The following is a 16,600-nucleotide window of genomic DNA, read 5'->3' as shown; positions in this document are numbered from 1 at the left end:
CTAAGATGAAAATGACTGATACTCTTCAAGGTTAGCCAAGGTGTAGAAATTCTCCTGAACTGTTGGTAGGAATACACTGCATTTAAAGGGCCAATTTTGTATTATGTATACCAAACTTAATGTGTATCTTTTTTACTTAATAATTCCATGTTTGGGAACTTATCCTGAAGGAATATTGGAAAATATTCCAAATGCGGTCAAAGAATGTTCATTACAGCACTGTTCACAGCAGCATAACTTTGGAAAACTTTTAATATCTATTAACGAGGACTGGTTAAATAAATTATAGCATAGCCATATCATGGAATATAGGCAAATAATTTTAAATATTTATACTTATGTGGGGAAAAGTAAGTTACAGGGAGTAAGACTAGTACAATCCTTTACAATATAGGAATGCATTTACAGAGAAAAATGCATCTCTTACCCTTGATGGTCCCTTCTAGGCAAAGGGACGTACACTCTTACCTTATATACCTTTATGCTTGCTGCCTCACAGGAGTGCAGAGATTCATTTGATTGGCAATATGGAGAACAACATTTAATACCATTACTGAACCAAACCTAGGTCCACTGGCCCACACGCAGTAAAGCCAATCTACTGATACCAGGTTGTGGTGAAAAAAATGCAGTGTGTAGCAGAGACCCAGGGGCAAATGCTCAAAAGATCAAACTCCCACATGGCTTTCTGGGAAGAGTTTTTAAAGGCAAGGTGAGGGAAGGGCGTTGCAGGGTGTGTGATCAGCTGATACACAGTTCTCTGATTGGTTGATGGTGTGGTAAAAGGTGTTAATAGTAATCAATCTTCTGCCTCCAGCCAGTCGAGGAACTGTGGGTTTATGGTCATTATTTAGTTAATTTCTTCCATCTGGTGGGGTTTTAGTATCTGTAAAACAACTTAGTAATGTGCATCAGATACTGCCCTTCAGGGAGGAACTAAAGATTCTGTGACTGCTCTATGGCTGATTTACTGTTTAAATTCTCACCAGGTCTCTTGACTGAATTGCTACTTTTTGTTGTTGTGATATGGTCACTTTCTTTCAATCATTAACTCCTGAGCCATGCTTTTGTAACTAGGAGACATAAGCTTTTCTACAAACAAGAGGCAGGTGGGGGACATGGTGGGTCTGTCCTGGGAAGGCCCCATAATGTCCTGCTCAGTTATATTTGACTCAACTCTGCCCCTTTTCTTGGAATTGAATTGCCTGTTGGGAATAAGAGCTCTTTTCTGCTCCTCCGAAGTAGGTTTCCTGCCATACACTGGGAGGGAAACCCTGAATAATTCTGGAGTTCATTTAGCAGTCCCTCCTTTGGCACTCATACTAATCAGGTCCTCTAAATCATCTTTAGCATTAATAAAAGTAACATTTTATCCTTCTTATACCATTTATTTCTTATCAATTTATTCACTACTCTGGACAAGGAAGAAGGCTGCTATTTATTGGGTACTTTCAAACATCAATATGCATTGAAAAAGACATGGAAGAGTAGAACAAAAAGTCAACTCACAGAAAGGGAGAAAATACTTGTAAATGTGGCAACTGACAAGGGATTAATCTCCAAAATATAAAACAAGTCATGCAGCTCAGTATTAAAAAAAAACACACACACACAAAAAAACACACAATCAAAAAACGGGCAGAAGATCTAAACAGATATTTCTCCAAAGACGATACACAGATGGCCAAAAGGCACATAAATAGATATTCAACATCACTAATGATCAGAAAATTGCAGATCAAAACTAGATTGAGATACCATCTCACACCAGTCATAATGGTCATCATTGAAAAGTCCACAAATAAGAAAGGCTGGAGAGGGTGTAGAGAAAAGGGAACCCTCCTACACAGTTGGTGGAAATGTAAATTGGCACCACCACTGTGGAAAACAGTACGCACGTTCCTCAAAAAACAAAAATAGAACCACCGTGGGATCCAGCAATCCCACTCATGGGCATCTATCCAGGGAAAACCATAATTCGAAAAGACACGTGCATCCCAAAGTTCATTGCAGCACTATTTACAATAGCCAAGACATTGAAGCAACCTGAATGTCCACCACTGGAGGAATGGATAAAGAAGGTGTGAGGAATATGAAAGCTACTCAGCCATAAAAAAGAATGAAATAATGCCATTTGCAGCAACGTGGATGGACCTAGAGATTATCATACTAAGTGAAGTAAATCAGACCGAGAAAAACAAACATCATATGGTATCGTTTATATGTGGAATCCAAAAAAAGATACAAATGAATGCATTTGAAGAAAAAAAATAGACCCACAGACTTTGAAAACAAACTTATGATTATCAAAGGAGACGGGGGGGGGGGGAATAGATTAGAGGTTTGGGACTGGCACAGGCACACTGTGGTACACAGAATGATTGGCCAACAGGGACCTGCTGTGTAGTACAGGGAACTCTACCAAATATTCTGTGATAATCTATATGGGAAAAGACTCCGAAAAAGAATAGATATGTGTATGTATAACTGAATCGCTTTGTTGTCCAGCAGAAATTATACCGCATCGTAAGTTAATTATACTTGAATAAAACCGAAAAAAAAAAAAAGACATAGATTCCAAACTCTTTAATGGTGCTCTCTGTAGATACATGACTTGCTACTTTTCTAAATTCTGGGCTTCTATGTATTTTATTTTTAAAATATATGTATATATAATTATGTGTTACTGTCAGAACCAATAATGAAAAATCAATATTGATACTTTCATTTTGATTGAAAAGAGGAATAAAATATGTATAACAATGATATACTAGTCTCTACATACAATAAATGTGGGCTCCTTAAATTATACTGCTTATGGCAGTCAAGAATGTAATAGCAAAAAGACAAAAAAAAAAAAAAATGTAATAAAATGGATATTGTCACTCACTCCTTGTAGCCTCTGGCCTTGCAGTCCATGGTAATAGAATAACGACTCTGCTTTGTCATTGACCAGCTGCGTGACTTTGAATGAGTCATTTCGCTTCTTCAATTTGCTCATTTGTTAAATTAATTTCCTTTAGGCCCTAAATTTCCAAGATTCTACACACAGATGTTTAATATACATTTGGGTAAATAATATCAGCTTGCAGCATGCTATTAAAGTTGTCTCTAAGTGTCTGATGTCCCCTTTTCGGAGAATTCTCCTTCCGATCCATAACCCACTGGCCTAGGACTAAGGGGACCACAGGTGGCCACCTGCCTGAAGGGGATCCAATCACTTTTCTCTCCATGAAGAATTTAGAATGGGGATTTAGAGAGAGAAGACACATTCTTATGGATCACTAGACCCAAGGGTAAATAAATTTAGAAGTTGTGGAAAGGAAAAGAAAAAAAAACACTGGTCTGTAGAGATAGGGAAGAATAAAGCAGATTAAGGAAAATAAACAGAGAAGATAAAGTAAAAAAAAAAAAAAATTCTTCTGGCTTTCTAGTTTCTGGTCCCTTCTGGAGGCCCAGCTACGTTCCTATTCTTTGTTTCAAAGGGACAACCCAGTGTCCTGATAAAGCTTTGCCCTTTTATAACTTAAGCCAGGTGGAGTTGGTCTCTTTAACATGCAACCATACCATCTTTTCTACGGTGTCATCTCAGCTATAGCAGAAATGGACCAGTTCCTTAGTCCCTTGGCCCTCTCATTCCAACTCTATGCAAAGAAACTCAATTTCTATCTGATTTTTTGTGGCCGCGCCCATGGTACGTGGAAGTTCCCAGGCCAGGGATTGAACCTGCATCATAGCAGTGATCTGAGCCACTGCGGTGACAATGCTGGATCCTTAACTACGACACCACCAGGGAAGTCCCCAGACATTCTCTTTAATACAAATGAAATGAATGCTGTCCAAAATTAAAGTTAAGCTGGTGGAAATGGGAACTGCTTAATCAGCCCTCAGTAACATTTAAGTATCAGTGGTCAATTTTTTTTAGTTCTGCTCTAAGACCAACTACTGGCTGAGTGGTCCTCTGAATGGTTGATGTTTTTGTGGACTGATGATGCCCAAGTCACGTGATAATTGCATAACGTAACATATTGCTGGGCTTTATGTTTTTCACTACCCAATCTCCCTCATTTTTTTTATGTAGACTAGGTGTAGACTGGACTTCATTTTATGGAAGCAAATCTACCAGTGTCTGTCTCATAGGAGCTTATGCTCAGAGACGTTTTTGAGGCAAAAAAGCCTTTAAGATTTAATGTTTCAGCAGGCATTTCCCCACGGATCAAGCCTAGGAGAAAATGGAAACCAATAAACATTTTATGTAATTGGCTTAGACAATAAGGATGCTGTATAGCACTCTTAGGCACAACTTCAAAGAGAAAGTAGCACCATGCTCATTTTCTGAAACTCCATTCCTGACTAGCATAGAGCGTGTGTGTGTGTGTGTGTGTGTGTGTGTGTGTGTGTGTGTGTGTGTGTTGAAAGTTAGATGTCCTGAGAGCCTATAGCCAAGCTCATTCTAAGAGAAATTATGTGATCAGTTTCTTCTACAAGGACAGGAAACACATGGGGGAAAAAAAAGATGAAATAGGTCAAGGAGTAACCAACTTGCTGTTTCTTAGGGAAGCTCTTGAGGTTTTCAAGTCCTGAGGAAGTATATCTGAGTTTTGTGTTTGTTTTTGCATACCTCTCAATGTTTTGGTGGTTTTAAAATCTAGACTTAATGCTAGAATTGCATTAGTGTTTGGTCAATTATGTTTGTACTTCAGAACTGAGTTGTGAATGTATAAAACATAAAATACATTAATAGGAGAGTCTGGGATTCAGAATCTGACCTAGAAGCCTGAAAGCCAACAGCCAACGCCCTGAACCTCATCCTTTAAAATGAGTTGAATTGTAATTCTTCTAAAGGGTGAATCCTGTACTCTGTATATGGGAAACCAGAATCAAGGAGCTGGGCCTTTAAGAGACAGGCTGTTCCTGATTAGCTATAGGACACCAGCTAAGTTTGTGGCTTCTTTGGTGTTTTGTCTATCTGCCAAAAGAAGCTGTTGGAGGGGGCCCCTTTCTCTCAAGCTGCTGAACTCAGGCTCACATTCCAAGTTATTCCTTTGACTAGGCAATGTGACTTCAAGCCCTTTGGTCCCCAGCTTTCAGCTCACTGACCATTGACATAGAACAGCTACAAACAGACCGGTCACTTGACCACTCAGGAGACGTGATCATTATCCATGATGGAAATAGGTACAGCGTTATAGAACTGACTTAACTTCTTTCCCTTCAGGGTTGAGCAAAAAAGTGGAGTAAAAATATTTTTATTGCCAAGTATGTTGACTCATCATCCCCGCCTACGTTTTTATCAGTAGGAAAAGTGTCCTGAAGGTAAGAGCTAAAGCTTTGAAAAGAGCGACAAGGAGATAGAAAAAAGGATTATTAGTAATAACTATTTATTGAGCAGGATGGTGTGCAGGACACTGTGCTAAAAGCTTTTTGAGATTATCTCGCTAAATCGTCCCCGCAAATCTAGAAGGTCTGTGCTATAACTATTCCTATTTTACAGATGACAAAATTGAGGCTGAAAAACTGAGAAATGTAGTGGCTTGCCAGCCAGTAAGCGACAGACTTAATAGTCACTTATTCCTTTTTATAAGTAGAGTCACCACACACCCCAGTTTGCCTGGAACAGCCCCAGTTTATGTTCTATATCCTGAAGTAATTATTAGTGGTGTCCCCTTTCCAGCTCACAGATGGACTTAACAACAAATTATATGGCCGCTCCGTCTCAAGATTTCTCCATCTTGGTCCTCTTGCCATTTGGGGCTGGAAAATTGGTTGCTGTGAGGGGCTATTCTGTGTGCGACGGGGTGTTTAGCAGCATTGCTGGCCTCTACCCACTAGATGCCATTAGCACGCCCACTCACATAACGAAAAAACAAAAAATTGTCTCCAGATGTTCTGGAGCAAAAATTGTTCCTCCTTGAGAATCACTGCACATTGAACTACAGAAGGAAAATACAATCGATTTGTTATAGAACATGTACCATGAGCCTACCTATTACCCTGGCTGGAACACACTCTGTCCTCAATCAAAGTGAATTTCTTGGGGGCATTATTTGATTTCCCGATCGTCGAGAAGGACAAGGGCTAAGCAAACAATGAACAAGATGACTGGAGGACTCCAGTGATTAAAATTGGTTGGTTGCAATTCTTATTAGAGAAGATTGAAATCGGGTGCTGGGAAGTGACAAAGAAACCTCCAGGCTGCCTTTGCCGGTAATACTGTGACATGTGATTCTTGTTTCCATTGGGTGTCATGCCTTCGTCATGAATGTAAGAGCCAGGGATATAGCCAGCGAGTGAGACAGCAAGTTTCACACTGTGACCTTCTGCCACAATAACAGCTAAAGATAATCACCGGTCTACTTCCTCCTACTCTTGCGCTTAGAAATGACCACCATTTCTTTCATACCACCATTTTCCATTTATTAGCAATAACAGAGGAAATACCAATAGCACCAATCAAAAATGAATCCACACGATGTGATTTATCCTTACAGCTGTAATAACTAGTAACTAACATGGATTGAAAGCACTTTGCAAATGTAAAAAGTGCTGTACAGAGACATTATAATTATCGTCATTAATAAATTAGCCCGATTCTCCTAGTATCCAAAAGGCACGTAAGGTCAGATACATGGGTTTCAGTGGGGCAAAATGATCACAACCTACAATGTAGCAAATGGTTTACATGTGTTAGCAGTAAGTTTTACCCCATGCAATCCTGCAGAGCTGAAGTTACACACCCTTCAAAATATGGGAGAATGAAGCTAAGAGTAGACAAAACAGGTGCAGGTTTGTTTTTTTTGTTGTTTTTTTTTTTTTTTTTTTGAGATTGAATGTTTTGTTTTAACAACAGACTCCTACCTCTTTTATGTTAACTTTTAAAAGATAATAATAATCAAACTTCTAAATTGCACATTTCAACAAAATCAAAATTTCTTATTCAAGGTGACAGTAAATTTTCCTGTTCTCTATGAGCTGATATTCCAGCTATTGTTAGAATTTCAAAGCATTCCTGTGACTTCCAAGAGGTCAGATTGGTCAATTTTGCGCTTGCACGCCCTTGGGGAATATCTTCGGTATTCATTCCAGAATTGTTACTAGAAAAAAACAGCTTTATCCATTCCCTTGCCAGCAGGAGTGTTGGCAAGAGAGGGCTCTTGGCTGACCATAAATAAAATTCCTTGAATCACCAGTCTCTTGATTTAAGAAAGAAATTTTACTGTGTCTTTCATACACAAAAGCTGATTAACAATGGTTTAAAACAAAACAAAACAAAACAAAACACTACTCCACTTTTCCACAGGTGTACAAAAGGAAATATAATGGAATTACATTCAACAATAAAGCTTAAAGTTCACTCTAGGTAATAGTTGCATTAACATCCACATACACAAGCACAGAGTAAATATATTTCAGGAGTCTTATACTAGCATACAGCATACATATGGGAGATTGAGTTCAGATAACATCATAGGTGTTAGCAAGATTAGCAATTCAGAGCGTTACAGAAATAGAAAACTAAACCAAAGAGGTGTTGGCTAGCACACCAAGACAAATCACAGAATTAGAGGACTGAAAAGTCTGCTCACTGTATGTATGAGAAAACAATGTTTTTCTTCGATTTCTGGGTCTTGATATGGTTGGCTAGAGAGGGTTGTGTGTTCAAAGTGCACATAATTGTTTCTTAGAAAAGAGAGAGAGAAAGATCCTTTTATTTAGTCATTAATACATGCAAGAGGCAGCCCCAGAGTGATCTGCAAGAGTAAAGCTGTGATTGGCAGGTGGCCAGTATAATACAGATGTTTCAGGCAATTCTCTTAAAGCACTTCTGTAGCAGCAATGGTCATTTCAATGGCTGTAGACGGACTTCTCTTTCGAGGATCATTTAGGGGAAATGTATTCATCATATTTCTCTTTAAAGGTTTATAGTTTATAGATGTTCCTCTTTTTTAAATAAATCTATCAAACAACAAACAGCATAAAGTGAGGTGTCGGGGTTTTCTTTTGCTTTTGCATAAGTGTCGCTGGAAAAGGATCTGACCTTTTCATAAACATTGTGTGCAAAAGAATTTTTAATAAAGTGAGCACAAGGACAAATAGAGGAAACACATCAGATCTGCTTCTGTTGCCCTGGCTGGTGGCCCCTGTTCAACACTGAACTATTGGCTTGTAGGTAAAATGCAGTTTTTAGGTACAATGGGACTCCACAGCCCAGAGACTAGGGATTCCCAAAGCCTTGTCAGTGGGGGGGAGTTTTGTCTGCTAGAGGGTGGCCACCACCTCTTGAGTTGTAAGATTGAGAAAGTCTGGTCCCTTTGCACTTCACACGTCCCACGGTTCATTGGCCTTTGTTTCCCAGCCCTTCTAGTCTAACCTGGCCCATCCCGACCACGACCTGGCACTCACAGACCCTCAGTGGCCACACATACCCAGTGTCCAGAGACACTCAAGCTGCTCAATCTCAAAACCTTTCAGCCTGCCCTGCAAGTGTCATCAAGACAGGATCCCCGGAGCACAGGGCAGAGAGTCCAACCTCTCACGGGCGGGGCTGGGAAGCCTCTCCTTTGCGGCGGAGGAGAAAGGAAACTTGGGTCTGCTTTTTGGGTTCTGAAAACAAGCCAGAGTGGAGAGAAAGAGTTAACACCAGACTTAGTAAAGCTTTTAAGACAAAACCTGTTAAATGCGAGCTAGACAGACACAGGGAACTTTCTGCAGATTTCTGAGGTCTCTAAGAGAGGGCTCGTGTGGACAGGAGAAAGGAGAAGGAGTTGCTACATGGGAGAGGTCTGCCATTGTTACAAAAACTGGCTAAGTGGCTTGTTTCCATTAGGTGACCTCACTGGTCACTGGTGTCGGTCGTGCTGTTCCCTTTCTCTTTTTTCTCCTGGGTCTTGTTACCCTTCTTCTTTTTCTTCTTCTTCTTGGTCTCCTCCTTTTTGCCGAAGGTTATGAAGTCACTTTTGTCAATTTGGCTGTTAGTAGGCTCCTGCCGGATGGAGATGATTGCAGGAGATCCTGGGATAATGAATTTGTCTGGCAACTCACCGGGACCAGATTGTTTGGGGTTGCCTGGTCCGTATTTAAAGGTCCAGCTGTTGCTGTTGACACCAGCACCGACTGGAGGGGACACCTCTCCTGCCTCTGGTTCTGAAAGACAAAACATGGCATGTCAGCCGCAGAGTCCATACTTACTTCCCACGTGCCACACTGTTGGGCTGCACACAGGAGAGGCTGCACAGACAGGCCTGGCCCCCAAGAACGTGGGGGTTAGTTCCTCAAGCCTAGGGCAAGGCCAGTGCTTGCAAACAAGCTGGAAGGTAGATTTTTTTTTTTTTCACCAGAGGGTCCAGAAATCTAACTTTCTAGTAACATACTTTTAGTTTGTTGTGAAAAATTTCCTAAAGAATATATGGTGGTGGTTACCTTGCCTGGGAACAGGGCAGGAAATGTACTGGATTAAAGCAGAGTATGCAATAAAATACCTAGAAATAAATTTAACCAAGGAGATAAAAGACCTCTACTGGAAATTTTCCATTTGTAAAAGAAATTGAAGAAGATAGAAAGAAACGGAAAGCTATTCTATGCTCATGGATGAGAAGAATTAATATTGTTAACAAGCCACACTACCCAAAGCAATCTACAGATTCAATGCAATCCCTGTCAAAATTCCAATGGCATTTTTTATAGAAATAGAACAAACAATCCTAAAATTTGTGTGGAACTACAAAAGACTCCAAATAGCCAAAGCATTCTTGAGAAAGAAGAACAAGGCTAGAGGCATCAAGTTTTCAAATGATATCACAAAGCTATAGTATCCAAAACAGTATGGCATAAAAGATACACAGGTCAGTGGATCAGTGGAGGAGAGTACAGAGCCCAGAAATAAACTCATGCAAAAATGGTTAATTAATTTATGACAAACAAGCCAAGAATATACAATGGAGAAATGATAGTTTTTTCAATCAGTGGTATTGGGAAAAATGGATAGTCACATAAAAAAATGAAACTGGGTCTGTATCTTACACCATATACAAAAATTAACTCAAAATGGGTTACAGACTTGAACATAAGATCTGAAACCACAAAATTCCTGGAAGAAAACATAATAAGCTCTTTACCATCAATCGTAGCAATGATTTTTTAAAAATCTGATACTAAAAGCAAATGTAACAAAAGCAAAATTAAACAAATGGGGAATTCCTATCGTGGCTCAGTGGTTAAAAAATCTGACTAGCATCCATGAGGATGCAGGTTCCATCCCTGGCCTTGTTCAGTGGGTTAAGGATCCAGCATTGCCATGAGCTGTGATGTAGGTCACGACCACAGCTTGAATCTGGCACTACTACGGCTGTGGTGTAGGCTGGCAGCTATAGCTCTGATTCAACCCCTAGCCTGGGAACCTCCATATGTCACAGGTGCAGCCCTAAAAAAAAGAAGAAAAAATAAAAGAAAATTAAAAAATAAACAAATGGGACTACATCAAACTAAAAAGCTTCTGCACAAAAAAAGCAAACCAACAAAATGAAAAGGCAGCTATAGAATGGAAGAAAATATTTGTAACCCCTATGTCTGTAAGGGGTTAGTATCCAAAATATATAAAGAGCCCGTTGTATTCAACATCAAAAAGTCAAATGATTGGATTAAAAAATGAACAGAAGATCTGAATAAACATTTTTCCAAAGACAGACAGATGGCCAACAGGTACATGAAAAGGTGCTCAGTGTCATTAATCATCAGCGAAATACAAATCGAAACCACAAGGAGCTATCACCTCACACCTGTTAGAATGGCTGTTACCAAAAAGACTAGAAATCCCAAGTGTTGGTGACGGTGTGGAGAAAAGAGATCCCTTGTGTGCTGTTGAGGGGAAACTGGGGCAGCCACTATGGAGGTTCCTCAAAAAAAAAAAAAATTCAAAACAGAGCTAGTATATGATCCAGCAATTCCACTTCTGGGTATATATCTGAAGAAAATAAAAACACTATCTTGAAAAGATATGTACACCCTCATGTTCATGGCAGCGTTATTTACAATAGCCAAGATAGGGAAGCAAAGTGTCCACTGATGGATGAATGGATAAAGAAAATGTGATATAAATATATATAATTTAGCCACAATAAACAATGACATTTGTGACAACATGAATGGACCTCAAGGGCATGATGCTAAATGAAATAAGTCAATATTTAAAGATTTGACAAAATACCACAGAGAAAGACAAATACCATACGACCTCGCTTAGATGCAGAATCTAAAAAAAAACCAAAAACTGGAGTTCCCACCATGGTGCAGCAGTTAAGGATCTAGTGTTGCCACAGCTATGGCACAGGTTGCTTCGGTGGCTTGGATTGGATCCCTAGCTGGGGAGTTTCCATATGCTGCAGGTGCAGCCGAAAAAAGGAAAAAATAATAAAAAAAACAAAACCAAGCTCATAGATTGAGAGCACAGATTGGTGGCTGCTAGAGGTGGAGCGGTGGTGGTGCTGGCAGTGGTGAAGGGGGGTTGAAATGTACAAACTTACAGTTTTAAAAGAAATAAATGTCACGCAGATACAACGTACAGCATGGTAAGTGCAGTTCATAATAATGTTATTGCATATTTGAAAGCTGCTAAGAGAATAAATCTTAAAGTTTTCATCATGATAAAAGATTGTTTCGTAACTATATAGTGACAGATGCTAACTAGACTTTCTGTGATCCTTTTGCAATGCATAGAAGTATCAAATCATGTTGTACACCTGAAACTAACATGTTCTGGGTCAAATATACCTCAACAAAAAAGAAAAGATATATATAGGACTTGGAGGTAAAAGTGACTAATGATACCTGAGAAAGTCAAAAGGAGATTCCAGGAGGGAGGTGAGGTTTGCACTGAGACTGGAGAAAATGATTACGCATCCACAGCGCTTTCCGATGCAAGACTTTCCCAAGGGTCTAGTTGGCAGACACACCATAAAGGAGAGCAATGACTTCTAGAAGAGTAGAGGTCAGAGCTAGAGAGGAAGGGTAACGGTCTGTCAGGGCGAAGTGACCCCCAGTGGCCATGACACCGGAAACCTTTGGCATCAACTGCGTTCATGTACCTGACACTGCTCCTCTGGTGGAGCCGTGAAAAGCTTCACCAGACAACCTGCTTGCGCTCCACTGCAGTCTGAGATTCTCCACATCCCATTTCCAGCTCCTTACCTCTCGTCACTTCTCAGTCTCCTCTAACGTGACATCTATGAGCACTACTTCCTAACACTGCTCATGGCAAGCTCGCTAATTAAATTATTTCCGAAGCCGGTGGTCACAGTTTAGTTTTCAGCTTATTGCACCTGTCAGCAGCCTTAGGAATCCCCTTCCTGAAACACTCATGTTTTAGGAGTTCCCCGTCAATCCATTCTCCAGACCATTCTCCCTGGCTGTTCTCTGCTAGTTGCCTTGCAAGACCCTCCTCGTTTATGTGTTGGAGCTTCCCTGGGTTGGGCTCAAAACCGTTTCCTCTTCTTTCTCTTCACGCTCTCCTTTTGGGATCTCGGCCTGTCCATGGGTACACATACCATCTAAATACACGGATGAGACACACATTTAAATTTAAGGCCATAGGTCTCTGAGCTCCAATCTCATGTATCCGGCTACCTCTCTGGCATCTTCTCTTGGCAGTCTCACAGGCATCTCGAAGTGAGGAACCTGAAATCCAACCCGGGATTCCGCTCCCCCATTCCCTTCTAAATCTCTCATCTCAATCGATGATTCTCCATTCCCGCCAATGCTCAAGCCAGAAACTTCAGAGCCATTATTCATTTTCCTCTATCTTTTTTTTTCTTTGGCTTTTTAGGGCCACACCCAAGGCATATGGAGGTCCCCAGGCTAGGGGTTGAATCGGAGCTGCTGAGGCTGCTGGCCTATGCCAGAGCCACAGCAATGCAGGATTCAAGCTACATCTGTGACCCATCCCACAGCTCACAGCAATGCCAGATCCTTAACCCACTGAGCAGGGCCAGGGATCGAACCTGGGGACTCATGGATGCTAGTCAGATTTGTTTCCACTGAGCCATGACGGGAACTCCCATTTTTCTCTCTTCTTCATTCTTCATTTATAATATACCAAGAATGGTCATTTCTGCCTCCTAAATATATCTAGACTTTGTCCTCTTCTCCCCGTTTTCACTGCTGTTAGCTTTTCTCAGGACACAATTATCTTGCATGTGAATTAGAGCAATAGCCTCTTCCTTGTTCAACCTGCTTCTACTTTCGCCTTTCTCTAACCTTCCACACAGCAGCCAGAGTCATCCGGTTCCTTAAAGTCTTTCTCTCTTTTAAAAATACTGCCATACAGTAAAATCCTTTAAAAAGTAGAAATAAGATGATGTCATGCTAATTATGCTTAAAATGACTTGAAGCTTTCCTATTGCCTTAAAAGAAAAAAAAGTCAAACTCTTTAACATGGTATGATAAGGCCTTTCAATGATCTCTTATTTTTTAGTTTCCAATTTCATCTACAAGTCTCCCTCTTAGCGCTATTCTCCAGCTACACAGGCTCTCTTTCGGTTTCTCAATACCCCTTGAGACTTTTTTTTTTTTTCTTTTCACTCACAGCAAAATGGAATTTCCCAGGCTAGGGGTCAAATCTGAGCTGCAGCTGTTGGCCTCTGCCACAGCCACACCAGATCCAAGCTGCATCTGCGACCTATGCGTCAGCGTGCAGCAATGCCGGCTCCTTAATCAACTGAGTGAGGCCAGGGATCGAACCTGCATCCTCGTGAACACGACGTCAGATTCTTAACCTAAGGAGCCATAATGGGGACTCTGCCTTGAGACTGTTTTTGCGCACAGTTCCCTTTTGCCTAGAATGATCTCCCTTCTGTGTTAATCCTGACTCCTCATTTCAAGTCTGTGCTTAACTGGAACCTCCTCAGAGAGGCATTCGGTGACCACCTAGCAAAGCAGCACCCCCTCACCTTTATCTCTATCACTGCAAGGTCCAGAGAAGCAGAAACTATATCTGTTTTAGTCCCTGATCTGTAACCAGTGTCTGGCATAACTCCAGGCCCATGACAGGTGTTTAATAAATGCTTGCTGGATGGATGAATGAAAGGACGGACGTGAGAAATGGAAGTGCTACCTACCCTTTAGCAGATCAAACGATTTTCCACTGAGTCCCTAAAGACAGTCAGGAATGCATGAAGTGCTAAGCCCGACTCCAGCACATGTAAAAGCTCAATAAATGGAATCAGACATAAGCAACCATACCTGGGGCAGCTCTCAGGGCTAGGAGGGCAGGACAAGCATACGGCTAATGTAGTCCACGTGCCAGGAGACAGCAGGGGAAGGGAGGAGAAAAGTCTTCTCTCTTCCCTGGACCCCTCAGCTTCCCCTGGCAGAGCTGACATGAGAGCTCTTGGGACACAGGGCAAGAGAGATTTTTTCTCTGAGACTGACTTCTTTGATTCATCTAAGACAATCAGATCTGTAATGAAGCTCAGCCAGAATCTGCCTGTTGACCTTTCAAATACAAGCCCGGGCCCTGAAAGACTGAGACAAAAGTGAGCAATGTATTTAAAAGCCTCTGACTTGGCGTCTAGGAGAAGTGGATTTCAACACCGCTCCACGGTCCTTTGGTTGTTCTCATGGAGACCAGGATGGAAACTGTTTTCTGACCACAGCCAGGACTCTGCACGAGGCCTTTGGGACAGTCATGTGGAGATGCAGTGCTCAGAGATATTTTCATCTGGCAGAGTTAAAGGACCTTAATGGCCCTGCCTATTGGCCAAGGGAGACCCCCACAGCAGGGCCCCTAAGAGTTAATGAGCCTCTTGTACATGCCACTGAGTTTCTGCCACCTTTGCTGAGAGCCTAGGTTGGGTCTGACTCAGCCTCCACTCCAAGAAGCAATCAGAAAACCCTTCAGGGGCACTCTCCTCATCTCCAGCTTCTGCCGAGCAGAACAGACCTGGTTTCTCCAGGGTCTCTGCAGACCTCCGTGCCCAACCAGTTCTGGGTGCTGTGTGAGCAAACTTCACGGAGCGCTCATGTGGGTGAAATGAGCAACAGCTTACGAATCTGACAAATGTTTACTGACCACCTAATCTGAGACCCTTAGCCGGCTTGGCTTATACAAGGCTGTGAACTCTGGGGCAGAATCAAGGAGATACTCCCTTCTGAAGCAGATCAGAAAGACAGATGCACCTTTTCTGCTCCTAAGCCCAGCCCGGGGCCAGTTCCAGCTCAGTTAAAGGAATGTTTCTTCTTTCACGGCTGCCTCCCTTCCCCCATCCTGCAAAGTCCCACAGGCCCCCTCCCTTCTGCTCCGGGACCCAGCTCCCTGGCTGACAAGGACAAGACAGAGGCAGCCGAGACCCCCAATGCATGGATCTATGAGAGCCTAGAAAGAGGACTTCTGTCGGGCACAGTTCAAGCAGGCGGAGGTCTGCCTCAGCGCTTCCCTGCCGTTCAGGGTACAACCCAATGGGATTTGAAAGTTTAATAGAATGTGATCATAATCGTAGTATCAGGTTTTGCCTTTTTTTCAAAATTGGTTGATTTTTTCACAATATATTGCGATACATTTAAAAATCAGAACACTCTCCTCTTTTTTTAAAAAACAAAACAAAACAACAAAGACCAAAAGATCTGCAACTTGCAAAACCGCCCTCTGGGAGTAACTGACCATTTCACTTCATCCTATGAAGTCACTTTAGACACTTCCCTCGGGCCCTGCTCAGGGTCTTTTCGGCAACCTTCCCAAATTCCTTCTTTCCTGCTGAACCAACTCTGGCAGGATGTTAGCGTCAGTGCCTGGGAATGGCTGCGCTGGAGGCTTGGCTCATGCAGAAGGTTCTACCAGGGAAGCTTCTGAAGGTGATGATGCCAGACTTGTAGGTAAAATCCCCCCCACCCCACCCCTGTTCCAGGCTGCTCTGAACAATCGGCTCAGGCCAGGAGAGGTTAATCTGCTTCACACAGACTTCTCCTGACCGCACAGCCTACAGCCCTTTTGATCAGAGACGTCACTGCTGGGGATGTTCTCAGAGGGGCCCAGGCTGGAGAACATGGGAGGAGGTTTAACCCTGCTTTCTCTCTTCGTCTCACTTCGCTCTTCTGAACTTGAGGGTTTGCCCTGGTGCTATCACTTAATGGTACCGGGTCCTGGGCAATTGACATAAATAACTCTGAGCCGCGGTTTCCTCGGGTGTAAAATGGCAGTGATGGCTTTTGTGTCTACATCAGGACAATGAATGAGTTAACATTTTCCCTGCCTTCCTAGGTGCGGGGCACTGGGCTAAGCAGATTGGCACGCGATATAATTTTTACTCTTCACAAGAGCCATAGGAAGCAGATATTGCCAGTGTCCATGTCTGCTTTATAGATAGGTTGGCTTTATAAATTGAGAGGCTGAGGTGAAGCCTGGGAAGGGAATCAAGGTGGTCTCACTCCAGTTAGGAGACCCCTATCCTGAGCCCTTTGCACACCCTGAAGCATCCTGCAAATGCAGCCGTCACTAGGACTGTATCTGTTGAGTCGCCATCTGCGAGCCGCGATGCGGCAGGAGCCTCTAAGTGAGAATCGGTTGGAAAGAGGTGTGGAGGTGGGGGAAGGGGTGCCTGCGAGAGGGAGGCGT

The 16,600-nt window shown here is 42.2% G+C and overlaps 1 protein-coding gene across 6 annotated transcripts in view; it reads right to left on the bottom strand.

Moving 5' to 3' along the window:
- Positions 1-7,194: 7,194 nt before the first annotated feature.
- The window catches only part of LOC100621701 (protocadherin alpha-C2), a 109,243-nt gene continuing 99,837 nt past the window's right edge, over positions 7,195-16,600 (bottom strand). For 3 of the 6 annotated variants that reach the window (XM_085014793.1, XM_021084898.2, XM_085014791.1), the window contains exons 4-5: positions 9,043-9,144; positions 7,195-8,604 (exon numbers count right to left, since the gene is read on the bottom strand). In XM_085014793.1, coding sequence (XP_084870919.1) covers positions 8,534-8,604; positions 9,043-9,144 — 173 coding nt within the window. In that variant the 3' untranslated portion in view covers positions 7,195-8,533. Of the gene's footprint in view, positions 9,145-16,600 lie in introns of all 6 variants that reach the window. The other 3 variants (XM_021084897.2, XM_085014790.1, XM_021084894.2) reach the window with 1 other exon arrangement.

This window comes from Sus scrofa, chromosome 2 (genome assembly GCF_054392235.1).
Source record: "Sus scrofa isolate SSC_HxYL_T2T_F1_AM1 chromosome 2, Sscrofa_HxYL_maternal_Yorkshire_Landrace_v2.0, whole genome shotgun sequence".
Lineage (NCBI taxonomy): Eukaryota > Metazoa > Chordata > Mammalia > Artiodactyla > Suidae > Sus > Sus scrofa.
Note: the sequence above shows the minus strand (reverse complement) of the source record. Positions and strands in the feature narration are given on the sequence as shown.